This window comes from Lepidochelys kempii, chromosome 22 (genome assembly GCF_965140265.1).
Source record: "Lepidochelys kempii isolate rLepKem1 chromosome 22, rLepKem1.hap2, whole genome shotgun sequence".
Lineage (NCBI taxonomy): Eukaryota > Metazoa > Chordata > Testudines > Cheloniidae > Lepidochelys > Lepidochelys kempii.
In genome coordinates this window covers 6,062,976-6,089,683 of record NC_133277.1, presented here as the reverse complement: position 1 = coordinate 6,089,683, position 26,708 = coordinate 6,062,976, and the positions used below count along the sequence as shown (strand labels likewise).

Below are 26,708 nucleotides of genomic sequence, written 5' to 3'. Positions count from 1 at the left end.
TGCAGCTTCGTTCGGCCCTCAGAGGTCCTTCTGCACAGGTTCCCTTAGTTAGCTTTGCCAGCTCGACACCTCTGCTATATCTAAACCATTTAGCCGCCACTGCTGTGCCTTTCTAGCAGAGTTTATAAAGTAAAGCACAGCCTTAATGTGCCACTGCATATAGATGAGCTGTCAACCAGTTTGAGCTAACACGGTGACATAAATACCAAAGGGGACCTTGAGCTCTCTTCCATCCGATGCAGGACCAAAGCACGGAAGAAACCTACAGCTCCAGGGATATTGCGAGTTACTCATTGTGCAAGAAGCAGGGCAGCCTTTTCTCTCTTCTGTGGCCATTCTTACTGCTTAGCAAACAAGGTAAGGAGTGAAATTTTAGGTTGTCTTCTTGAAAGCTGATGGAGATGAATCTTTACCCACCTCAGGTCCAGAGGGGCTTGCCCAGCCATTTCTAGGCTCATGTATGGGTACAATTAGCCATACTGTACCATCCAGATGCACCCTAAGTGCAACTTGTGGACTGCATCCTTTGTGCCTTATGTCCTCTCACCTCCTTAGGGTCAAAGTGCAGCCTAATGATTGAAACAGGAGACCTGGAGTCAGGACATCTGGGTTCTAGTCTTGGTTTGCTCATTGACTTGCTCTGGGACTTTGGCAAGTCACTAAAGCTCCCTCTGCCTCAGTTTACACATCTGTGAAATAGGTATAAAACACAGAGGTGCTGCAGGGCTTAACAAGATGCTATCAACACAAACATTTTGCACCTATTTTAGTTACATGTAAACATCTAGAATTACTAAGATTAGAGAGACAGGATGATCAACTCGTCAGGGCACTAGCCTGAGATTTGGGAGACCTGGCTTCAATTTCCTGCTCTGCCACAGACTTCCAGTGTGATTTTGGGCAAGTCACTTAGGCTCTCCATGCCTCAGTTCTCCATCTGTACAATGGGGATAATAACACTGCATTACCTCACAGGGTGCTGTGAGGATAAATACATTAGAGACTGAGGTGCTCAGATACTAGAGTGATGGGGTATGTAATATAGATGAATTACTAAAACTGAAAGAAATTGCAGAAAACCCTTTAATTCTCTACTTGTTCCATTTTGTGCCTATGACAGCACCTTTTTGTGCATAGTCAGTTTCTTTGATCCCTGGATAGAGTCAGTTACTTTTCCACAGCTGCAAGGAGCCTTTTAAATATCAGCAGGGAGGCAGAAAAATATGTATGCATGTAAAAAATGAATTTAGAAAGCAGGACATCCTGTTTGAAGAGTGCTTTGTCAGAAGCTGGTAATTTTAAAAAATTATTAATTTTTTAAAAATTCCAGTTTAAGGTGACCCTTTAATGAAATATTTGTAACATTCCTTGAGGTCCTTTGATGAACGGCAACACAAAAGGGCAAAGAGTTCTTACTAAAGATGGAAAGAAACCAAAGAATCTTTCTTTGCATGGTGACATTCCATCAGAGAAAGAATAAAACTTCCCTTCTATTAAAAGTTCTAAATCAGAAAATAACCAAATGACAACTTGAACTCTCAGCAAAGGTAATAGGCGTCCTTAGAAACTCCGGACTCCTAATTTGCAATATCACCAGAATCCCAAGAGACAAATTGTCAAGCTACCAATTTCTAGCCCTGTTAAAGATCCTGCAGAGTATTTTTATACAGACTTACAGAAAAACATTTCAGAAAGCTTGTGTTTGCTAATGCCATGTTGCTTTATCCTTTGTACCACATCTCTCTTATAACACCTCTTCTATTCCCAGTGACCAAACCTTCTCTCAAAGCACTTACTGGCTAATGAACACAACTGTTTTCTTTTTAATTTCTATCCTGAACAAATGCAAAATGACCTGTGAAATCTAAGTGACATATAGTTTGTGGTCATCACACAGTGTTTGGTTGTGCCTAAATATCACAAAACCATAAAAGAGAGAGACACAAGGTTCAGTTTATATTAAAAAAAAACAAACACACACTTAGGGCCTGATTCTCATTTCCACAAAGGTCCCTTTACACCACTCTGCAGTGTAAAGGGGTTCTTGATGGGAAGGTAAATTATATTTAGTCTAGAGTGATGCAAAGGAACCTTGTTTTAAATTAGAATGATGCCTTCACAGAGTATTGGACTGGGATATCATTCCTTTCTCTGACACTGACCTGCTATGTGGCTCTGAGTAAGTCATTTTGCTGCTCCATGCCTTGGTTTCCCCAACTTTAAAAAGGGGCTGATGACACTGATTTTGCTTTGTACATTGTATTGAGGCAGATGAATGAAATGCTCTGTACAAGAGCCAATTATTACTTTTGCATCTGATAATATTGTATCTAAAACCAATTTTGATTAAAAGAAGCCAGAAAGCAATAGTAGTCAGATAAAAATATTGTTTTGAAATGCTTTAAAAGAATCTTGAAAGTCCCTGGAACTTTACCTTGTAAAAACAAATATACATTTTTAACCTAAGCCTGGCTCAGAATTTGAATGAGAAAAGGGAGAGGATGGGGGCTAGTGGATACTCTTTGAATGGATTTCATAATCGTTGCTCATGTGGGTGTCTTTTATGTCTGATAAGAAGCTCGGAATTGCCAGAAGGGGTTTGCTTTGGACTGGGCGTGCATGTCTCTCTCTTGTACTTAACAAAGTGTTTTTCCTGCTCTTGTGCAAGATCAGACAGATCACAGCTTTGGAATGGCTGAGTGATTTGTAAAGATCTACATCCAGGTGCCCAGCTGGTGTATGTGTGTGTAGACATTAGAACTATGCTGATTTACATCAGCTGAAAATCTGGCCCCTGCAACATCCCTCCTGAATTCCCAGAAAGACCCATCTGTCCTGTTGCTGGTCGGATGATCCCATTTTTCCAGTTTCTGTCCCAGGTACTGGACAGAGAGCTTCACAGTATAAAATATTTCCCCACTAGTGTAGACTGAGGTAAGATACCAGCAGGCAACAATCCCATTTCAAGGATTTACATGTGTTGGATTCCAGCCTACTTCCAAGATTCTCTTCCTTCTCTGGACAGCCAAGAATTTTGCTGCTAGGCTGTGCGAGAACTTTCCATATCCCATTGGATCAATTATCCACCTCCACAGCAGAGGGCAACAACCCTAAGCTGAGTCCCCAGCAAATCTAAATGGCTGAAGTTTGTTTGTTGCACCTGTCACAACATTATTACAGAACAGCTGACAGGATCAGCCCCAGAGTGCAGCGTAGTCTTTGGAGCTCATGTTCTTTGGAGAACAGGTAAGTCTTCAGGAATATTTTTCCCTAAGAGACAGAGCACGTTTGATGAGTGTCTGTTCCAAGCATAAGGAGAAATGTGAAAGAATTCCCAGAGATGGGGCTGGGCAAAGGAGATAAATGGAGCAGTCAAACCTTGTGATGAAGCATTGGATTGAAATGCAGAAGATCTAGGTTTGATTCCTCACTCTGGCAATGCTTTGAAGGACTAGCCGAGACTTTAGGCAAACAAGGGTAGAGTGTCAGGATCCTTCCAGAGCCATAACTAACCCTGGATGATCAGGGCGTGACAGTAGTGAGCAAAGCATGCAGCTGCCTGTGAGGTTTTTGCCCCTTGCTCCTGGACAAAGATCTAGCTACAGCAAACCATATATTTGCCACTTCCAGACTGTATTGCTGTAGCTTATTGCATCCTCTAATGGATTCTACCCTACTTTCTTTGCCGATTCAAGGCCTTCATCCTGATCTTCAGAGCCGCCAAGGGGTCAGGACCTAGCTATATCAGCAACCACATCTCCACCTATGACCCATCAAGATGGCTGCATTTCTCCTCCTAGGCTATGCCGTGATCAGAACCCAAGAAAAGGGAATGGAGAAGAAGACAAAGCATCGCAGTTAAGGGGGTTTTGAATGTGCTATTGAGGAGATCACATCAGGGGCTTTCAGCCTAGGAGTCATGACCTCTAGAGGTGTCATGAAAATGAACAGGCATCAAGGACATGACCACCCTGCTTTGACTGTATTTATTTTGGGAGGAACTAGATCCTGGCTAGATGGGAAGGGGATCTAGGTATGGGAAAGAGGCTCACACTATGGAAAAGGTTGAGAACCACTGATTTAGATGAACCTAAAATGAAGCATTTTCCACTGCAGCTGAAGGGTCTTAGATATGAAACATAGTAAATAGCTCAGAGAAGAATCTCTTGCAGCCAGGGAGGCTGGAAACTCGATTAAGTCCATGATGGGCCTCTCTGTGCAGCTCTAATTTACCTCCTTTCTTTTAATACGTTGATAATGATTCCTATAGAATCCCCTAACACAGATGAGATAGAAGCCTTCCTTCTGCAGGATCTATATAATGACGTTGGCTTTAAAGAGGGAAGAACAAAGCTATACATATATATAAAATAGTAAATGAAACAATTAATTCACAGTACGGTGGCTCTTTTGGGTAATGTTAATCACTAATTTGGCTCCTGAACCACTGAGGACTGAGTACTCGTGGCACCTTAGAGACTATCACTGATATAGACGTAAGAGTGGCAGGGGTCCAGATGGGAGGGGAGAATTCCTCATTGACAGAAGCATCCCATGTGCTTATGAAATGTAAACAATAAAAATAGGCACCCAAGAGCAAAGCTTTTCTGTTTTGTGGTTGATAGTATCCACAAGCTTTGATTTATTAATATCCTTGTAGTACCTGGCTGTTTATCAAATATTGTTATCCTGCATGTAAACATCCATAGAAAAGAAACAGACAAGGTAACTAACATGTATTGGGTCAGGGACAGGTCTGCCTGATTACATGACAGCTTGTACGGTGAGCTACAAAAAGATATATTTTTTTTAAACTTTGAATGTGTGCCCTTTTCTAGCCAAAGATGTTTTTATTTACCTAAATGTTTCTTTTTTCTGGTTGGCTTGTACCTTAGAATTATCAGGCACATCAAGATTGGTCTCTCTGGAGGACTTTCTGGGGGTATCAGGGAAGTTTATTGTGAGCTCCCACACCTTAACTGAATGGGTTGGAGCCTGAGTTCAACAAAGGCTTCCTTTCTCCAAAAATATGAATTAGTCATTAAAGTTAATGAGGTGTCAGCAAAGAGCTGGTTCACTGCATCGTTATCCCAGTTTAATTCAGGGCTCACTCTGCTGGTTTCAAAAGTTATACTGCTTAAAATCGGGGTAACAGTTGTGAATCAGCCCCAGTGCGTGCCTAAAGATCACTTCCCTTCTCAATGGCTCAAATTTTCACTCTCTTGGATTTTTTTTTAAATGTTATCATTTCACTGGTTCTTCATTCACTATAGAGTCTTCCAGCCTAGACAAGACCTGAATTACAAATGTTCACGCCGGCTCAGATGCGGGGTTTCTAGTTCAGGTGAATATCTATGAGTTTTTACCATTGTGATCAAGCCTGCAGCCACTTCATGCACAGCACGCCCAACAAACTCATCAAGAAGCAGAGGAGCTCTGTGATGGTGAGAGAGATGGACTCCTCAGATAGCGTCTCCAAGCAGGAGGTTGACCAGGTGTTCTGCTCCTACCTCCCAAAGCATCCTCTCACTGTGGTGTACATGCAGCTGCTGCAGGGATGCAAGGAGTCTGAAATCTCTGCACAGACGCAGACCTTGTTCATGGGCTCCCAGATCCTGCCCTTTTCCATGCTTCTTACACTACTAATGGGGCCTTCTGCACTTGCAGAAAGATGCAGCTGCCGCCCCATTAGAATTGTTATTGATAGTGCACAGAGCTTTACAGACAGCCCTGCCCCAAGGCACTTATCATCTAACTACCATGGAAATCATCCCTAGATACTACAATTTATCTGGACCACTGCCTCCTCCCCCTCACTCCCTGGTGTTTTACACCTCAGCAGTATTTATCTTGGCATCAGTTCACTTAGTCCAGTCTCTAGTATTTAAGTGCAAATCCCACATTCCTACCAGCAACAGGCTAATCTTGTTTTCAGAAACTTCCAAGGTGCTTAGTGAGCTTTGACTTGCCTGGACTAACCAGATGACTATCCCTGGCCTTCGGACCCCGCTGAGGAGGGAGAATGAGGTAGGCGGGAGGAAAGAGGCTCTCATGCTTCATTTCACCTGATTAAGTTACTTACCAGTTTCCAGCTCCATCCAGATCTGTTGTTTGTCCTTGACCGTTTGGGGCAAGATGCAACTTACCATAGCCCTGGGAGTTCATGTTCATATTTATTGACAGCCAAGACGCCTGATGGAGCTGCCCTCTATGTGAACCAGGTAGTCACTCCCACAAATACGCTGGTAAGTCCTGATATTCTGGGGCAACAGGGCAGCCCATAAGACTAAGTATGATGGGGCCTATGGATTTGTCTGAAAGCTGATCACCTTTTGAGGTCATGAAAGAACTCCCTAACTGTACAGCACCATGCACCTGATTCTGCAAGCGGTTGAGTGCCCCCTATGGGATGCTGTGTGCAGCTTCAGCAATAGGAGTGGAGGGAGCTCAGCAGCTTGCAGAAGGTGCTTAGTTTTAGGTTTCCTTATGTGACAAGAAAAGGAACAACAAAGCAAAACCCCCCATGAGAGAGCACTGTGTGTGCCACCCCTCTGTTGCAGGGAAGCTGTGATACAAGTATGCCCCTAATGCTCTCTGTATTGTGGCTCCATGCTGTCCACAAAACAGCCTGTGCTCATCAGTATAAATATTATTCATTTCAAAATATAGCCCCTTTTCTGGTTAGCGAAGCTGCCCATGAGCCCATCCTGGGCTTCAAAAGTGATTTGTTATTCAGAACAAACAATCTGGACCGTGAATGTTCAGACCCTGAGTGGCTCTTGGATTTGCTATTTGCATGTTATACAACTGATTGTTCACATGCTATTGTTTCCGCTCCCTGATCGGATGACTGAAAGGTGCTTCCCCCTCAAAACAGAAGAACAATAAATATGAATTTTTGGACAAATCATCATTTGTGCAACTTTTGAGATTCATGGACATTTTCAAAGCTATTGGGTGGTCATTCAAATACTTGCAAAGAATATGGGAGATGGAGGATCTTGTGCATAAGATATTTGACTGGGACCCAGAAAATCTGGATTCATTTCCTGGCTCTGCCACAGACTTGAACTGTGTGTGAACTTGGACAAGTCTTTTAGGGTAATATGTTCAAAAGCAAGTAAGAGACTTAGATGCCTAAGTCCCACTAATTTAGACTCTTAAATGCTGAAGTTACATTTGAAACTGGGACTTAGGTGCTTGATCTCTACAGACTACTTTTTAAAAGGGATTTAGGTGCCCAAATATGCAGCTAGGCACCTGGTGGGATTTTCAAGAGTACATGTACAGGTAAGGTGCCTGACCCCCTTTCCTTTCAGCGTGCCTCAATTCCCCCTCCGAGTCATGTTCATAAGCGTGCTTCCTTTCTCTCACCCTTGTTGGTCTTGTCTCTTTAGAATGTAAGCGTTTCTAGCAGGAACTGTCTCTTGCTATGTACAGCACCCAGCAAAATGAGGTCCTGATCTCAGTAACATGAATGATAAATATAATGTGATCATACTGAATCTAACTCAACGCTTTTATTTGTGAAAATATCTACAACTCAGTTTACTATTCGTGCTGCTCTACGATCCCCTTTTCCCCAAACCATTGTGTATTTTCTTCTGTATTTGTTTTGCTGGGTGTTGAGATATTAGTTAGGGACACAGCAGATTTTCTTCTCTCTGGGGACTTACAAGTTTGCTTTGAGAGAGTAGACAGGGGTCTTTCTGTCTAGGTATTTTCAAAGTATCTGAGTGCCAGTAGAACTATGGCCGTTCCCAGACAAATACTATTTTGCCTCTCCACAGCAACCTTCCATGTGAGGATCTCTGAGCCTTTTATAAGCAGTAATGAACATATCCTCCTAACTCCCCTAATGTAATTATTGACATATTACAAATGGGAAGACTGAGGCACAGAAAAGAGAAGTGACTTGCTCAAGGTCACACACAAAGTCTGTGGCAGAGCCAGCAATTGACCTTAGATCACGTGACTCCCAAGGCAATGCTTTATTGTTAGACTGTTTCCCGAGGCCTACAGGGAGATGCCTTCTTGCTAGAGGAAGTTGTTTTTGTTTATGGGTTGAGACAGAGCATGCTCAGTAAGTTTGTTTGTTTGTTTGTTATGGAATAGCAAAGAAAAAAGCTGAGCTGGATATTGCTTGCTCACCTTGAAAATAGGTCCAGTTATTTGGGTTTGATTTTCTAATGGGTTTGATTAGAAGTCAGCTGTAAAAATTCTGGAAATGAGCATATCAGGTCTTAGCATGGGAGAGATTTTAAAGCAGCCTACGAGGGCAAATCCATGCCTGGCAAAACTCTGTGGACTTCAGCAAGGTTACACCAAGGATGAATTTGGCCATATATTTTTAAATTAAAATTGAGCAGGCACTTAGTGCATTGTTCAGCAGCGTTATTAATAGTTATATCTGCTATGGGGAATGCAAAGTAGCTTTTTTGCATTCAGCTTGTTCATACGCCTCTTCACATCGATGACCCAGGTGACGGGTCAATAATTCACTCAATGCAAATTGAAAGCCAGGAATGTCTTGCAAGTCAATTACACTTAGATAAATAATTAGGAATATAAAAGGTATCTGAAGGACTAGAATGGAAGTGGCTCTGCCAGTGAAAATTTAACACACATTTCAAGAACAGTAGGGACAAGTTCTGCATTTAGATCTGCACATAGCACTCCACTGATCTTCAAAGGGAGTTGGGCAGGTATACCTGAAAGCCCTTAACAAACAAAACAAACAAACAAACACCAGACATAAGCATGAACACCCTGGATTCCAAGAAGGGTGAATTCCAGTGAATAATATTGATTTCCTGTAATAAAGACTTTTGCTTCCTGGAGGAAGGATGAAATTATAAAAGGCCAGGACGACAGATTAGACAGACACAGGTCTATTGTGAGGCTTAATTCATTAATAGTTTAGTGCCCCATCCTGTCCTTTATGGTAGAGAAGAAACAGGATTTGGTTGTAATAAATAGCAAGGAGATTCTTTAATGAGGCTGCAGGACATAGATGGATCCTTTGGCTCACAGACTGACTATACCAGCTTGGGCTGTAGAAGGGGATGATGGGGTTTGCAGAAGTGCCAAGTACTTATCACCCCAGTTGAAGTCAGAAGTCTACACTTTGGAAATCAGTTTCTACTGTCACAACACAGGGTCTCCACGTGTCCTGGCCTGGACTTCCATGCTGCCTGCCTCTTATGAAAGGTACTACAGCACTGCCAGCCACTATTCTCCTTGTCATTATGTGGATTAAAAACAGTGATTCCCACAACTGGTTGTGAAACAGAGTTCAGAAGACAAAGAATAAGGGAAGACAAGTATAGAGAGTACAGGCAATACCCAAGTATGACAGAAATCAGGGGTCATGGAAGCAGGAGAAGGCTAAAGACTGCTCTGCTGTGGATTGCAACGCCAGCAGTTGAGTGGGTTGCTCCGAGACTCCCCACATACACTTGCAGTTGGGGTGCTGGAGCATGAAAAGAAATCTTCCAACCTCCTGGCCCGCGATGCTCTTACTGTTGCATCTCAATGGACTAAGTGGTCAAGGTGGAATTGTACAAATAGAAGCCTAAGCTGCAGGTCATGTAGAGGCGAGGTTGCTGGCCAATTTAGCAGAGGAAAGAAACACAGAGATTTGTTGACAGACAGCTGACAGGCTTTAGCTTTGCATGGCATATTGTGGGCTTACAAATGTGCATGTTTGAGGGATGGAAAATTACTGAATTTAAAGGTGAAATAAGCTTTGCACTGTTACAACCTGAGCTTCCTTTGCCAAAAGGGACTGTCTTTGGGACCTTAGCAAAACCAGGGAACATTCCACAGGGGGTATGAGATAGTACATAATCTCTCAAGCCCCAGACACATGCTAAAGTGAGACCTAAGGAGGAAGAATTTGTATAGAAGAGAAAGAAACTAGAGTATCTGCAAATTAAAAGTGTGCATGTGTATATATATGAGCATCTGTATGTCTTTGTATAACCACCTTTCAAGAATGAGGTGGATTAAGTTACAGTTATTTACAAGAGCAGTTGATGCTTGAACCATTGACCTCATCACCTTTAGACTTACAGCAAGAAATAACTAGAGGCCATAAACTCTATTCTCAGATATTCACACTCATTTGGATACCAGCTTTAACCTACTCTGACTTGGTCATGGCCAGTGACTTACAAATCATGTGCTGCAGCATGCAGTGTATGGCTGTGTGGCCAGGGAGGGAGGGGGAAGATACCTGCAGTTCCAAAGTGGTGAGAAGGGAGGCATGGTGCTTATATGAGGCACTAGCAAGCGAGTGCTGAGCAGCAACACTTCTTACACCGCTAGATTGGGTGTAGAAATGGCTACTCCAAGAGCGGTCCTGGTAGTTCCTGGAGAATTCTGCCTATCTGTGGCAGCAGTAGCCTCTCCACTACCATCCTCTTTGCAACCTGGAAGTGCAGAGAGCAATGTTATGGTTGCCTTGAGTATATGGTATGCTAGGGACTTCCTGAACTGTCTTGCACACCCGTGCCGAGCAGTGGTAACAGAACCAAGCTTTTAAACCAATGCTTTGTACCCCCGCCCCAGAGCTGGGTGCTTTTCGGCATTGGATGGAGTAACTGTACCAGTTTAGGTTCATAACACACTTTGGGATGAGAGGTTCTATGCGACTCTAAGCTCTTCTCGCATGGTAGCCCTGAACATTGGGGTACCTTGAGATTTGATGCTGAAGCAACCTCAACTGTGTCACTGTACTCAAAGAAGCAATGGCCTCAGGCAGTGGCTGTCATCTAGCTATGTGAGGCCAACTGCCTCTCAGCCCTGTTTCTGTTGGAAACAGTTTCTGTAGGAAGCTCTCTCAGGGTATGTGTACGCAGCAATTAAACATCCACGGCTGGTCCACGTCAGCTGACTCAGACTTGGCGGGCTTAGACTGTGGGGCTGTAAAATTGCACTGTAGAAGTTTGGGCTGGAGCCTGGGCTCTGGAAGCCTGCTGCCTCGTGGGGTCTCGAATGTCTACCCTACAATTTTACAGCTCTGTCGCCCAAGTCCCGCCAGCCCAAGTCAGCTGACATGGGCCAGCCAGGGTGTTTAATTGCTGTGTGGATATACCCTCAGTGCACTGAGCCAGACACTGAGACGTGACTTTGGTCAGTTCTGCAGTACCAAATTTCAGATTAATGATTCACTCTTAATACTTCAGAGAAGTAAAAAATAAATAAATAAATAAAAAGGGAGAAGCATCAGACTTCTGTGACCTGCACTTTGTGCATTTCCCTCCTGACTTGAATCATTAACATTTTATGTGAGTTGTGCCAGCCCATCCCCCCCTGTCCCCAATTCTCACTGAGTTCTTGGGTTATTTGTGACTTCTGTTCTCACTCACACAAGGGAGAGTCCTCCAATTTCAGTGTCTTTCCCCCACCTCCGCATCTTGGCTGAGGTGCCTTCTCCTGGTAACATGAAGATGAGGAGACCAGAGATGGTTAGAAAAGGTGCTCCCCCACCCAGAACAGGTCTGTGAAAAGGAAAAAAAAATATTGATGTTTTCCGAAAAAAGTGACTTTTCAGCGAAAAATCAAAAACTGAAATATTTTGATTTGGAAATGCTGCCATGGTGCCTCCTGGGAGTTGTTGTTCAGGTGCCTCGTATTCCCATTCTCAATGAGCCAGGCTCCCTGGGGGACTACATCTCACATGGTGCGCCACAGTGTCCCACCCTGGGAGTCTCTGGCCAGGTGCATCATGGAAGGTGTAATCTGGCTGGTAAGCCCAGATCATAGAGGAGAATGGGGACATGAAGAAATCAAACTACAACTCCAAGGAGGCGTCATGGTAGGATAGTGGAATCAAAATATTTTTTTGGCTAAAATATTGTTTTCAGGCATTTGTTTTTTTAATGAAGATTTGAAATTTCCCATGGAAAGCAGGCACTTCGTGAAAAAAAGTGTTCAGTTACAAAAATTTCTGTTAAAAAGGTTTAGATGGAAAATTTTCAGCCAGTCCCTTCAGTACAGTAGGTGAGTGCATAATTGATCACCTCAGGCTGCAGCACTGCTAGGAAAAAAAATCTAGTCACTTTAAACTGAAGCACTCTGTTCATTTTATCTCACACTTTGAGAACGTTTGTTTCAGTGTATCCTCTTTTGCTGGTTCCTTTATGCTTCTAAACTGATAAAGGACTCAGCAACTCATATGGACTCCAGTGTGGCTAGGGAATTAATTTAGTCTCATGAGTAATAACAAACAATGGAACCCCTTTATCGGCAATGACACCATCCTTACCGAAGAATACTAGCAAATGATTCTGTCTAGACAGAGCCATAGGGAGATGATAAAGGATCAGCCATCTCTAGGAGCCCACACAGATCTTTCTTCCCCCCGTGGGATGCAGAGGAGAAAGGAATGCCACCATCTATAAACTGCCTCCAGCTCGGGAGTTGTCTGCAGCCATGAGAAGTGTCAAATTCTGTCCATTTGGTTCCAGGCATTAAGCTGCCACTTCTAATGAATGCAGTTATTGCATTCCCTTTGTGTTGCCATATTCACAGTGAGAATAGTAACTGTAATAGTCTTACTGCTGTAGACCATTTATACATACATCTGCATCTATGCATTTTAATCTGAGGCTCTGTGTAAGCATTCTTAGCCTTTCAGAGAGCATTATTTGCTGGGATCTCCATTACTATGGCATTTTTTTGCATGTATCCATTTGGCAGCTTTCTTGTGAATGAATTATTCCTTTAGTTAGGCTGCAAATTTCCCCTGCCAAAGCCTGCCTCCTCAACCAATACACACTGGGCATATTATGAATTGCAAATCCTCATATTGCTCAGCTCATACCTCACATTGCTCATATCCTCATGTTGCTCAGCAGGAGAGAAATCAGGGAAGCAAACCAGCATGATGTTTTTAAAGTTATTATGTATGTAAATAGCAAGGAATGACGGTCTAGTAAGTACTAGGCTGGGACGCAGGACACCTGCATTCCAAGCTTTGCCACACACTCCCTGTATGACCTTGGGCAAATCATTTAACCTCTGTGAGCTTCAGTTCCCTATCCGTAAAATAAAGATAATATATTTCTCCCATCCATTGTCTCACCTATTTAGATTGTGAGATCCATGGGGCACTGACTGTCTCTTATCAGATGTATGTTCAGGGCCAAGTACAATGAGGCATCTAGGTGTCAGTGTAGTAATTAAAATAATGTAAGAAGAAACCTTGGAACCTCAAAAACTGTGCTTTTTAAAAACCCTTTCACAAAAAGGTACATGCATGAATTTACAGTAATGTCTGCTTGAATGAGGATGAAGACATTGTACTTTAATATAGACTTTCATCACAGGAACTCAAAGTACTTTATAAATATAAGTCAGTCCAGCCTCCTACGTCACATGGGGTGTTGTGAAAGTATTTTAATCCCTGTTTTACAGAAGAAGAATCTGAGGCACAGATAGTTTAAGTGGCTTGCCTCAGGGCATGCAGTAAGTCAGTGGCAGAACTGAGCCTAGAAACCAGGTGTCTTGGCTTCCAGTCCTCTGTTCTTACCATTGAGCTCCCACAGATGATGGGATCATGGGTTTCTGTTAGAAATGGAAGATGCCTCCTATAAAGATAATGGTTTATATTTTTAGTGGATGTTTCATCCAGGAGGACGCTTTACAAACCAATATAAAAGCTACGTATAGGAATCACTGCACCCACCACTGAAGTGCAGCATCAGTGGAATGGAAAGGAGCAGCTCTTCAGCAGCTCACAGCAACACTACATGACAGAGCGAGGGCAAGGCAGGGAATAAAGAGCATTGCTGTGTCCATCTGAAACCACAGGGGAATTTAGGCTGGCAGGATGTAATCACCCAAAGGGGAATTGGGCCAGGACTCCTGGATTAGCAGGCTGAGCCGAACTGATGGATCACATTGCCCAGGCAGAACTCGCATGTCTCTCAACACTAAGGAGGTAATGCCACTGCACCGATGATGTTGGGAGTCACGGTCATGAACAAATGCTTAATGGTGATGCTGGTGCTCCAGCAAGCTTTCTGCTGGGTCCCTCGGGCCTGGCAGGGAGCGTGGCTAGAACAGGAGACAGCAGCTTTTCCAGAATTTGCAAGTTTTCAAGACATGCTCCATCTATCCATGTAGGGCTTAACTGGGTCTCATATGGACAGGGAGCTCCTCACACCCCAGTTCCTGAGTGCCACATGAGCTCCCTGCCATGAGTGTTCAGCTTCCTTTCACAGGCTCTGTTGGGCCCCAATGCTGTGGGCATGCACTATCCTTCTGGAGGCCATCCGGTCCTCCAGACCAGACCATTCATCCATGGAACCTCTTGGGTACCTCTGCACATACACCATCCATCCAGAGGGTCACTCAAGTGCCTCTGGGTGGACACATACCACCCACAGGACTTTCCAGCCCACACTGCCAAGGGCATCCCTATTCCATCCGCAGCGGCACTGGAGTCCAGCCTGTGCCATTCAACCACAGGGCCACACACATAAACCATCCCAAGGTCTATTCAAGGCCTCCTGGGGTCAGACATCAGCTATCCATGGGACCTCCGGGACCTGATTGGTGCAACCTCAGCCAACCACGGGGCACACAAGTCAGACAGGAAAGATTTAGCAAGAGAAGCCCCTCTATAATACTGTATTTTAAGCTATTATCTCCCCACTTCCTGCTCAATTTCAACCCTTGATTAAACTGCAACACTAGTGCTAACTAGGTTCCCAAGCCTGAAAACTCAAATCCTGATCTGAAATTCAGATGCACCCAAAAGTACAGCAGAGGACTTTGAATCTGGGATTTAAATCCAGCACAGAGCTAAGGGTCAGTTGGAGAATTCATATCCAGAGCTGGGGTGGTATTACACCCCTACAAAGTTTGAGGTTGAGGGCGTAGCATGTCCACGTCGCAAGTTTTTGTTTGAAGTTACCACTATGGATGTAGCCGAACAGGCTATTTTAGTCATGATTTATATTCTTACTGTACTTGTGTTTGTTTCAGCACAGGGCCACCTCACTCTGGCAGCCCTGACATGCTTGTAGAACTTGTGATCTAAGCAGCAGGTGGAGTGGGGAAGATGTAACAGTTAAGCTGCTGCAACAAGCAAATTCCTAGGCTTCCCTGGACAGAGAGCCAAGAGAAAACGTGCCGTACCTTCCGAGGGTCTCACAGCCGCCTAGCATTTACTCCCTGGCAACGGCAACTGGTGGACAATGCGCAGCCTGCTCTGCTTCTGAATTTCACGAGCATTTTTTAATAAAAAGGATTTTGGAAGGAATTAGGACACGGGTATTTGGCATAGTTTCTCCAGAGCATGTTCAGCAAAGGAAAATAATAGACAGAAGGGGGTGGAAAAAAAAGAAATGTTTTTGGAAAGATAAGACCAAGGCTGTAAAGAATAATCCCTTAACTCTGTATTCCCCTTATTCTCCCTAAGCTTCCTAGAACTTCATTGGAGCCCCTCACAACCGTGTGTTTTGCCAAGAACCTCAGGTTCAGTGAGTTTTGTTGATCTCTCCCCACAGTGACTAGATTTTGCCACCCTTTCTCACATGGAATAGTACGTTTCTCTGGATGAAGTTGAAACCATGGGGTAAGGTACTATCCAATGCAAGACTGGGTGGTAGGACCCATCCAAAGGGGTTTAAAGGGCTACATGTTTTCCTGCTAAGATCTGAACCAAACTTACCAACCCCCAAATCTTTTCCCTTGTCTTCACTCATGATTCTGCTAAATTGCTGCACGTGGGTCAGATTAAAACTGTTTCCTTGGATTAGCATGCTCTGCACACAATGCTGTACAAAGGATTTACCCAGAAAACACCCAAATCAACAACAACAACAATTAACAAACAAACAAACAAGGGGAGGAACATTCAGTTACATTTCTGGGTGCACTGAAGAACTCCAGCTGGTATGTAGATATTAGACTATTGTTACCTGCTTGTGAGTGGGCAGGACTTCAGGGAAAAGAAGGGAGGTGGGAGAAGTATCTGTAATAGCAACAGAGGCTTGGAAGAAAGCCATACCATTCTGGGCATTTGTCAGAGATCCTAGATGGAGGGAGGGAGGGAGCGAGGATGGGGGAGAGGTTGGCAATTAATCCAGAGATCAGGAACCTTAATTCATAGAAATATAAAGGTTTCTGCTTATTACACTGATCAAGTGAAACATGAAACTGGAGCACAGCCGTGGAGCTTTCTGGTTCCTTGGGAGCGAACTACCAGGGGTGTCTACCTAGGGTGATGGGGTTTGTATTTTTTAAATGCCCCATTGTTTAAGAGTCCGGGTGTTGCAGTGCACCTTCTATAGTCCGGGTGTTGCAGTGCACCTTCTATATGGGAACAGACAGAAACGTCACTGATTAGAGCAACAAGGACTTGTATGAATAGAAAGACAGCAATATTTCCACATGATCTGCCCAAGCAGTAAATACGCCATGCTAAATATTACCTAAGACAGACTTGGGTTACTATTTGCTGATTTAAACCAAAGGGACCTTGAGAACCCTGTATATTATACAACATGCTTTACATAAGCTTCTCTAGACGAACTATGACGTATACTTGCAGTGTACTTATAGAGAAGGGAACATTAGCTCTTGCTGAAGCAAATCAGTGCACGCAAGTGGTGTGTGGGAGTGAAAAAGTTTGTTGAAGTGTGAATTCCTTTGTCACCTTTCCTAGACAAGGGTGTAATTCTTCAGGCGGTTTGATCTACTTGGGATTGCTTGAGCTAGACTCATAAAACAGTCCTAAAGTCTTACACGGAATCAGGCAAAGGAATTTTGGGATTTATTTTCCAGGCTTTGAGTCTAAAACATGGAATATAGTCTGATGCGGTTACTCATTACTTCCTACGTGCTTATTCTGTTGAATTGAGGGCCCAATCCTGTTCGCTCGTTAAATTCCCACTGATTTCAAAAGAAGCAGGATCCTGCCCTCTATATGTTCTTTGGTGGCTATTTATGTAACATCCTGCAGTCTGGGCTGACTGTAGGATCTCAAACCAGGACCTTCATTACAGACTTCTACCACCCGAGTTAAAGGACTACATCCTTTAGCTAGGAGTGGTAGCAGGTGGGTATCTGCTATGGATCCGCTATATAAAGTGTGGTGTGTGTAAAACAGACCTTGAACAATGAGTAATATCAGGCCATTTTGCAAACCCAGTAAGTGCTGACTAGTGGACACCTGCAATCACAATGCCACAGCACAGTGTTGTCACAAACAAGAGCCAGAGATGGGGGATAATAATGAGATTTCAAGGCACATGTTTCTGGGCAGAAGAAGAGCAGGAAAAAAGACGTATTTATTGGGAAACTACAAGGAATGGTCTGTTGCATGGGAACCTTTTCTTTTTGTCCAAGCTGTATTTTAACAGGAACGCATTAAAAGCATCCAAGGGAAATAAAACTGGAGGAGAGCTTGGAAAGTGACCTTGTTCCCTCTTCCCCAGTTGAGGTCTGTTTAAAATTTAACCTGCTTTGGTACCTTCCCTAGCCAATTAATTCAGCAGCAGAAGTTTCAAACAGTAAAAAGCTACTTTAGTTCTGTTCCTGTTTTAACAGGAATAGGGGGACATCCAAAGTAAGAATGCAGCCATGTGAGACACAGCAGCACGTCCATCCCATCAGGGGCTGGCGCTATGAACTAGGGCTGCAGAGGGTGCCTTTTGCTGCCAGCTTTGCAAGATGGAATTGATTTGTATTCTTTCATCTTTGATTTTCTTTCATGTGTTTTTCCATTTATTGTTGTTTAGTCTAAGGCACTTCCATTGCCCTCCTCACTGTATTGTCTGAGCACCTCACATGCTGATGTATTTAACCTCCCTCACACTTCTGTGAGGTAGGAAAGTGCTAGCATACCAATTTCACAGATGGGGAACTGAGGCACAAAGCGACTAAGGGTTTTGCTACCTTGCAATCAGGGGGTGGGAAGGGCCGGTTATTGCATCTCAAGTAGACATGCCCCAATTAGCTTTAATTTGAGTAATTACCCAGGATTCCATGTGGGCTTGTCTAACCCATGCTGATGGGCACAGTGCTCCAGTTCCTGAGCTAGCTAGATTAAAGCTAGTTTGGATACATCTCCCTTAGCTCTTGTCATACTCTGTGATTGCACTGTAGACATACACTAAGTGACTTGCCTAAGTCCACATAGGAAGTCTATGGCAGAACAGTGAATTGGATCCTGGGTCTGCTTGGTTCCAGACTACTTCCCTAACCACTGGGCCACCTTCTTTTTTCTGCAGCCTCTCTTTATCACTATACATTGGTAGAGGCAGCCAGTGATAGGTCACAGAATACTAATTCATCAGCTTTGGCAGCATATTTGGGGGGTATTTCCTCCAAGAGCCATAATTTATGGTGTTTCCAGCTGCCCGCTCTCATTAAAATAAACTAAAAATACATTAACAACTTTCTTTCCTACAGAATCAATTGCTTTAGTTGTCACAGGGTTGTTGAGTGATGACGTGGAATGGGAGGGGCAGTGTCCATCAGACAATGTATTAACATGTAGCCCATTCTATGGGAGTTTGCAAACCCAGGTATATATACAAGGGCCAAATTATGGCTCCTGGAGGAAATACCCCCAAAATATACTGCCAAAGCAGTGTTAACTGCACCCATATTCTAGCTGGCAGAAGACCCAGGAAAAGGCATCCATGACCCCAGGTCTGCCCCACAGCAATTCTGGGCCCCAGGGCAGGGCAGGGCAGGCAATGGGCCCCCACGCACGCACAAGCCATGCCCGAACGGACGCAGTCCGCCTGACATTTGGGCAGTGCTGCACCTGTGCTGGCTGGTGCCCAGCAAGCTGCCGGCTGCGCTGCTGGGTGAGCTCTTGTGGCATTGCCAGGGCTTCCACATGCCGGTAGGGTTGCCAACTGTCTACTTGTGCAAACCTTGCCCCGCCCTTGCCCTGCTCCTTCCCTGAGACCACGCCTCCGTCATGCCTCTTTCCGGGGCCCTGTCCCCTGCTCACTCCATTGCTTGCTCTCCTCCACCCTCACTCACTTTCACCAGGCTGCAGCAGGGGTTGGCGTGCAGGGGGGAGTGCGGGGTGCAGGCTCTGGGAGGGAGTTTGGGTGTGGGAGGGTGTGCGGGCTCTAGGCTGGGGCAGAGGGTTGGGGTGCGGGAGGAGGCGAGAGGTCAAGGAGTTTGGGTGCGGGGTGTGAGCTCTGGGAGGGAGTTTGGGTGCGGGATGCAGCTCTAGGCTGGGGCAGGGGTGCAGGAGGGAGTCAGGGGGGTCGGCGCTTACCTCGGGCTGCTCTCAAAAGTGACTGGCATACCCCTCTGGCAGTGGCTCCCCAGCGGGAGGCCCGGGCACCACCCCTGCAGCTCCCATTGGCCGCAGTTCCCAGCCAATAGGAGCTGCGGAGTTGGCACTTGGGGCAGGAGCAGCGCATGGAAACCCCCTCCCCAGGGTCCACAGGGACTGGCTGGCCTCTTCTGGGAGTGGTGTGGAGCAAGCGTGGGCAGGAAGCCTGCCTTAGCCCCTCTGCGCTGCCAGTGGTGGCAGCCCCGGGCCTGTTTAAATCACCCAGGCCCCTGAGCAATTGCCCCCTGTGCCTCCCCTGTTGGTGGGCCTGCGGGACCCCACCCTGATTATTCCTACTAGGAGCATAAATAACGTGCATGTAGGTGCGTGTACACGTAGGTGACGTTACAGAGCGAGACTTGCAGACCACAATCCATCCTCTGTGCTATGCTCTCTAATCCCCTGCGTGGCTCGTACAGCAGAGAGCCTGTGTGGTGGCCATGTCAGTAGGCAAGAGGCTAGAATTGCTGATGGGATTCTCAAAAAGAACAGGAGTACTTGTGGCACCTTAGAGACTAACCAATTTATTTGAGATTAAGCTTTCGTGAGCCACAGCTCACTTCATCGGATGCTGTAGCTCACGAAAGCTTATACTCAAATAAATTGGTTAGTTTCTAAGGTGCCACAAGTCCTCCTTTTCTTTTTGAGGATACAGACTAACATGGCTGCTACTCTGAAACCTGTCATGATGGGATTCTGTACCACCAGCCAGAATTTGGGCCAGGGAAAGAGAGCCACAGATTAGGCACTAAAATAATGTTATATCTAAGGATTATTAAGAGACCCAGTTCATCTCCTTTCCAAACCACAGCACACGAGAGGTGAAAGACCTAATACAATAGCCTGAGGCGCCTCTCCCTCCTTAACCATCAGTCAACCGCCTTCATTAAAGAGCTGCTCCTGCTCCTCTTGAAGGCAATGATGAAATTCCCTCTGAGTTCAGAGAGAACAAGACTGAGTGCTAAGGAGCTGAAACACGACCTTAGCTGTTTTGTCCCCCAACAGAGATCAGAGGTGCAGACATCTGTCACGGAGGGATCCACTCACCTCCAGTCTGGTGCCTCCTCCTGGTCACTCTGGGGATTAGTTCTTGAGGTCAACGCCCCCGTCCGCAATTTGGACGCCATTACTCCAACTCGGATCTGCAGCTACTCTCACTCCAGGACCTTCAGTGTCTCCTTTGAGACACAGCCCTCCAGCATTCCCCTTTCCAGGGTTCAGTCCATCATCAGTTCTAGGCAGTGGGTCCATTCACTGCCCTCAGTGGCTGGTAGGGGAACCTGGGCCTGCCCTCTGCTCCAGGTTCCAGTCCAGGGACACTCAACTCAGCAGTTCTGGGCTTTCCTCTCCCAGCCCTCACTGCTCCTTCCCTGGACTGCTGCCTACCACACCCGGCTCCCCTTCTCTCTCTGGGTGTCCCTGCTCCAAGAACCCTTTTTCCAGGGACTGACTTCTTCCTGCCTTCCCTAGCAGCCCCAAACACTTCTCCCTCTTCCCAGGAAGGAACTGCCCTCTCTCAGCAGCAGCAGTCTAGTCTGTAGCCCACTTTACAGGCACAGGTGAGCCTGTTCTCTAATTAGCTGCCTCCAGACAAAAGCTCCCATTTGCAGCCTAATTAGCTGATTGGGCCCACCTGGCTCAATTCGGCTCTTGCAGGGCTAGCGTGGGGATCTCCCCCCACCACAACATCTCAGACTCCAGTAGTTTTTTCGGGGGAAAGTTTAATGTCATTTTCTGTTGGGTGTCTGATTTGATGCCAGTGATGGTGAGGGATCTAGAACAATGTGGAACACAAAGCTCTACCTAAGCACACCCATCCTGGCTTGCTTCACCATGTAGAGGTTCCAGCCCTGGGATCTGCCAAATGCCCCTCAGTCTGGAGTCTGATCTGCACCATTCCTACTATTCCAGGGCTGGGTATCTCTAAAACAGATGGTCAGTCATGCAGGCTCCAGCCCTGTGAAATACACACATCTCTGCGCAGTTGGGGACCCAATGTCCTCAAAAGACGCAGTAATGTTAAGCTCGGAACAGCCAGTGAATCACCAGTGAGAGCATTTCCCACAGGGCCTCACTTTTTATTTTAATTTATTTCAGTTGTTTTTAAGCTGAAACTCTTTGGCCCCAGGAAATATGATTAGAGAATGAAATGAAACTTGGCTGTGTGAGAAGAATGTGGTCCAACAAAGGCTGAGTACGTGTACATACTGTACACTCCTATGATGGGTTAGTATGCCTGTTAGTCTAATATGTCCTCTCTCTGGGGAACTATATCTTACATTTGCAGGAGGACTGGCTACTGGATCAAATAAGTCTTTTTGTAACAAGCCAAATCAAGCCCGTGAATCAGAACATCCTTGAATTTTGGGGCAATTCAAAATCTGAACCCAGATCTGCATTTGGATTTTGCAGCTAGTCCCTAGCTCTATAATGGGCTGAATCAAAACTCCACATCTAGTTCTGGAGGGGTTCCAAACCCAGACCCAAATTTTGCCGTTTGAACCCATCTCTACTATTTTCCCATCAGTGACTCTCATATTTTGTGTCCCTCTTATTAGTGTTTGCCAGTCACAGGGGACCAAATGAACAAGGAGACAGAGGAAGGAGGCCAGAATCTGGCTTTTTAGTTTTAGCAGTATCTCTTGGGAAGGCAGAAAACTCCCCTTCCCTTCCATTTTTGTCATTTCTTATTAATGATGGACCTGAACCAAAACACAAATTCCAGCCAATCTTGGACTGTGGGAGAGTTTGAAACCTGAAGCTGGATCTGAGATTTGCACTCAGGTAGAGCAATAGGCATATTAACAATAACTATACGGACATTCACATCTCACATTGCTAGTATAGGTCCTTCTCCATTTTTCCTCCTACCCTCCCAAGGTTCATTATTCATTTCACATTCCCTCCTCTTCTAATGCTGATACATAAAGATACAAAATTGCTGAGACTGGCCCCTCTATCTTTTCAGCAGCTGACTGAAAATCCCCATATCCAGACTTTGCAGTTTCTGAAAACCAGGCCCCTTTAAGGGGTCTTGAATTGTGCACCTAAACTCACTAGTCACTTTTGAAAATTATGGCCATTGTATGACCTTGGAAAAATCATCTAACTTTTCTGTGCCTCAAGTTTTTTCATATGAGAGTGGGAATACCAATACTTAGCTGCTTCACAGGGGGTTGTGAGATTTAATTCATTCACGTTTGCAAAGCTTATTGAGCAAACTGCTATTATTGTTTTTCACTGGAATGCTCCTTGGGGTAAGAACACATTTGGTTCCTTATATATGAATTGGAATCCTTCCCAAATGGCCAAAGGCCAGTGTGCTAATGTCATAACATTTCATAAGCAAGTCAACATCTTAAGTCTTGTACAGGATTCATTCCTCTCTCTCCAATTGTAAATAAAACTATCACCTGCCATAATGTTTATAAAATGTTGTTCTTTGTCCAGACTACTTTGTCGATAGAGGGAATGTTCAAATACTTCCGGAAGCGCTTTGCCAGCCATCTGACGGAACGCTGTCGCCGAAGAGCAAGGCTGGTATCTAAAGATGGAAGGTGTAACATAGAGTTTGGGAACGTGGAAGAACAGTCACGGTTTGTCTTCTTGATTGATATATGGACCACCATCCTGGACCTAAGATGGAGATACAAGATGACCATCTTCATCTCAGCATTCTTAGGCAGTTGGTTCCTATTTGGTCTCCTTTGGTACGTTGTGGCATATATACATAAAGATCTTCCTGAATTCAGTCCTTCCATAAACCACACCCCTTGTGTGGAGAACATAAACGGCTTGACCTCTGCTTTCCTGTTCTCCCTGGAAACCCAGGTTACCATTGGCTATGGCTTCAGGTATGTCACAGAGCAGTGTGCCACTGCCATTTTCCTGCTGATCTTCCAGTCTATCCTTGGGGTCATCATCAACTCTTTCATGTGTGGTGCTATCTTGGCTAAGATTTCTAGGTCCAAGAAACGGGCCAAGACCATCACCTTCAGCAAGAATGCGGTCATTAGCAAACGAGGCGGCAAGCTGTGCCTCCTTATCCGGGTGGCCAACCTTAGGAAGAGTCTACTGATTGGGAGCCACATCTATGGGAAGCTTCTGAAGACCACCATCACCCCAGAAGGAGAGACTATCATCTTGGACCAGGTCAACATAGACTTTGTGGTGGATGCTGGCAATGAGAACCTCTTCTTCATCTCTCCCTTGACTATTTACCACATCATTGATAAGACCAGCCCGTTCTTCCACATGTCAGTGGAAACCATCCTCCAGCAGGATTTTGAGCTAGTGGTATTTTTAGATGGTACAGTGGAAGCCACTAGTGCTACCTGTCAGGTCAGGACATCCTATATCCCAGAGGAGGTACTCTGGGGCTACCGTTTTGCTCCCATCGTGTCCAAGACCAAGGAAGGGAAATATAGAGTAGACTTCCACAACTTCAGCAAGACCGTGGAAGTAGAGACTCCTCACTGTGCCTTTTGCCTCTACAATGAGAAGGATGCTAAAGCGAAGGCAAAGAGAGGTTACGACAACCCTGGCTTCATTCTATCAGAAGTCAGTGAAACCAGCGACACAAAAATGTAGCTCTGTATGCACATGGGACTGGGGCATTTTTCATTGTAACACAAACTCAATACAGAGGTGCCCAATAACCTAGTAGCACAGAAGAAAAATGAACAGGGCTGTTTTGACATGAAAATAGCTCCTGATTTCTCAAAAGAATTAAATCAAAGCAGACCACCACACCACTGATCTTCGAGAGGCTATTTAACTGCATTATATATATATATATAAATATATTTTCATAGAATATATATTTTTTATACCTACGGGATGTTCATTTAAGCTGCTAAATTGGAATGTCCAACTCACTCAATTAAGTTCCCAAAGGCATTTGAGCCATAAGCAAGTCTGACAACATGCCTTAAAAGAAGAGACACAGGGAGGGCTTCAGATGTGCTGAAGAGGAGCGGGTTCTTGGGATGAAATGTGAAAAGAAGAGATAGGTAAAAAATCGTCAAAAGTGCCTAAATGTACATCTACAATCCTACGTGGCTCCCTAGTTACGTACTAGGGCAGTTGGGATTATTTGAGCAGAAGTAATGCATGTACATCTACCCAAGCTGGTAATTACACCTCCCAGCTACTGTGTAGACATATCCTAAGTGGCATAGGAGCCTAAACCCCATTTTCATAATTGAAATCAATGAGAGTTAGGTGCCTAAATACTTTTGAGGAACTGGGCCTTAGAGCCTATGTCCCACTGATTTCCTCCTAGTAGCCTAAGTCACTTTTGAAAATGGGACATAGGTTCCTTAGAAAATTTGACCCCAGGATCTCTTCTTTCTTTCTCTGTTTGACTCTTCTTAATCTATTGTAGTGAAGCCTTAGTAGGTTCTAGTTTCTTGGAAAGCTAGAAGCAAAGGAAAAGTTTGGGTCATGATGATGTATTTAGAGCTGGCGAGAAAATTGAATTTCCTTCCCATGAAATATTCTGATTTTGTGGAAGAATATTTTTTGTTCCAAATCAGAACAAAATGTCAAAAATTTAAATTTTTTTGCAGGAGGAAAAAGTCTGAAAAATTCCATTTTAGGAGAACCAAACCAGAATTGTTTGCCTTGCTCCCAGCTGACTGACTCACTCTCATAGGACTTCCCAGAAAGCTGACTGCGTGGCAGGTCAGGTGGCCCCATGAGGCAGTTGTCCAGGCAATCTGGGAGCTGGGGAAAGACAGGGCTGGCAGTAAAAATGGTTTGATGGAATTGAAATATTCATGGAGAACGTGTTGATTCCTTGGAATCTGCTTTTTCTGATGAAAAATTGTTCCATTGTACATTTTTTTGATCAGCTTTAGATGTATCCTTTTAAGAAAAAAGATACTTTATATGCAAAACAAAAATAAAATATATTATTCTCTGAAGCATGATAGGTCTTTGCCTACAACACTAGCAATGAGGATGCAGAGACACTCAAAATTGAATTTTCTAAAGGCTGAAACCAACTGAATAATAAATAAATAAGTCAACTGAAAGATTCCCATTGACTTCAATGAGCTTTGGATTAAGACATAAATCATACATCCCATTTATGCAAGCAAAACATTCATAGGCATGAGACACTGAGCTTTCAATCAGTAACAATCAGGTATGCAAAGTATATTGAGTATAGCTGGTCAACATTTTTCTAATTTTGATTTTTCAGTGAAGTTTGAAACACCAGTGAGAAGTTTCAGCCAACATTTTGTGAATTTTTCACCATGCCCTCCTTGTTTTTTCAACTGAGTTCTACTGTTGAGTGTCCAAATGATGGACCAAAGAGGCGTGGGTGATCCTGGGGCTTTTCCCCATCAGTTTAATCAACACAAGTCCATGTTGAACATGGTTATGATGCAAATGACATGCTAAATGCTGTTTGCAGTGTCGATGTAGCCGCATTGGTCCCAAGATATTAGAGAGAAAAGGTGGATGAGTTAATATTTTTTACTGTACCAACTTCTTGTCTCTTTCACCAACAGAAGTTGGTCCAATGAAAGATATTACTTCATCCCCTTCTAAATGCTAACAGATCTGAACAGTTTGAACGGAAAAGGAGAATTAAGCAGGCAAAATTACAAGAATCATACTGAGAGTTATTTTGAGAATGAGTGGGATGGAGCGTAGTGTAGAGATCTGGGCATAGGACAGGGAGCCAGGAATTCTCATGTCCCAATCTCATTTCTCATAGCAACTCTTTCTTTGGCTTTGGGCAAATCACTTTAACACATACTTCGGGGTCTCCACCTGTAATATGGGATGACAGTACTCACCTACCTCCCAGGGGTGTTGTGAGGAACAATTAGTTAATGCCTGTAAAGCATTTGAAGATTAGTCAGCCCTAAGTATGAAGAGTGACCAACCCTTCATTGTATATTGTCTCCACTCCTTCACCCACCCACCCACTAATTCTTTTCTTGTGGGCAGAAGGGCATTGCTACTCAGTGCAGGTGGATACAAAGAGATGTTTGTTTTAATGTTGTGCGTCCAGATGCAACAGTGATGAGCACACTGTAAGTTATTAAAATAAATGTCATAGAAGACAGCATGCTGAGTTTGTCCACTGTCTGGGTCTCTATCTAGCCTGCTTCCTGAGTGAACCTCCTTTAGCACCTGCATGGTACTAATTGCCCGATACCTTGGTGGTGGTTCAGTTTTGCAACCTCATAAATGTCACTGTTAAAATGGTCTTGCTTCATGTCCGTGTCGTGATGGTAAAACTTCCTCAGTCTGTCTAAGGTACTTATATGACAGCCACCACCATGTATCTGAGTACCTCACAATTTTCATTCTCTCCACACCTCTGGGAGATAGGAAAGCCTTGTTATCCCCATTTTACACATGAGGAACT

At 44.5% G+C, this 26,708-nt stretch overlaps 2 protein-coding genes across 8 annotated transcripts in view; one reads left to right on the top strand and one right to left on the bottom strand.

The window, feature by feature from the left end:
* Positions 1 to 26,708, bottom strand: part of KCNJ5 (potassium inwardly rectifying channel subfamily J member 5) — a 244,426-nt gene that overhangs the window by 207,304 nt on the left and 10,414 nt on the right. The window lies entirely within an intron of this gene.
* Positions 98 to 26,397, top strand: KCNJ1 (potassium inwardly rectifying channel subfamily J member 1). Of its 7 annotated transcripts, none has more exons than XM_073320885.1 (4): positions 98 to 357; positions 3,696 to 5,344; positions 5,936 to 6,027; positions 22,769 to 26,397. In XM_073320885.1, the coding sequence occupies exons 3-4, from the start codon at positions 5,983 to 5,985 to the stop codon at positions 23,906 to 23,908; spliced, it is 1,185 nt and encodes a 394-aa protein (XP_073176986.1). In that variant the 5' UTR covers positions 98 to 357; positions 3,696 to 5,344; positions 5,936 to 5,982; the 3' UTR covers positions 23,909 to 26,397. The 7 variants fall into 7 exon arrangements, with proteins under 7 accessions (XP_073176986.1, XP_073176988.1, XP_073176985.1 ...); XM_073320887.1 differs by adding an exon at positions 6,184 to 6,245 and having other exon boundaries at positions 3,696 to 6,027; XM_073320884.1 differs by having other exon boundaries at positions 3,696 to 6,027.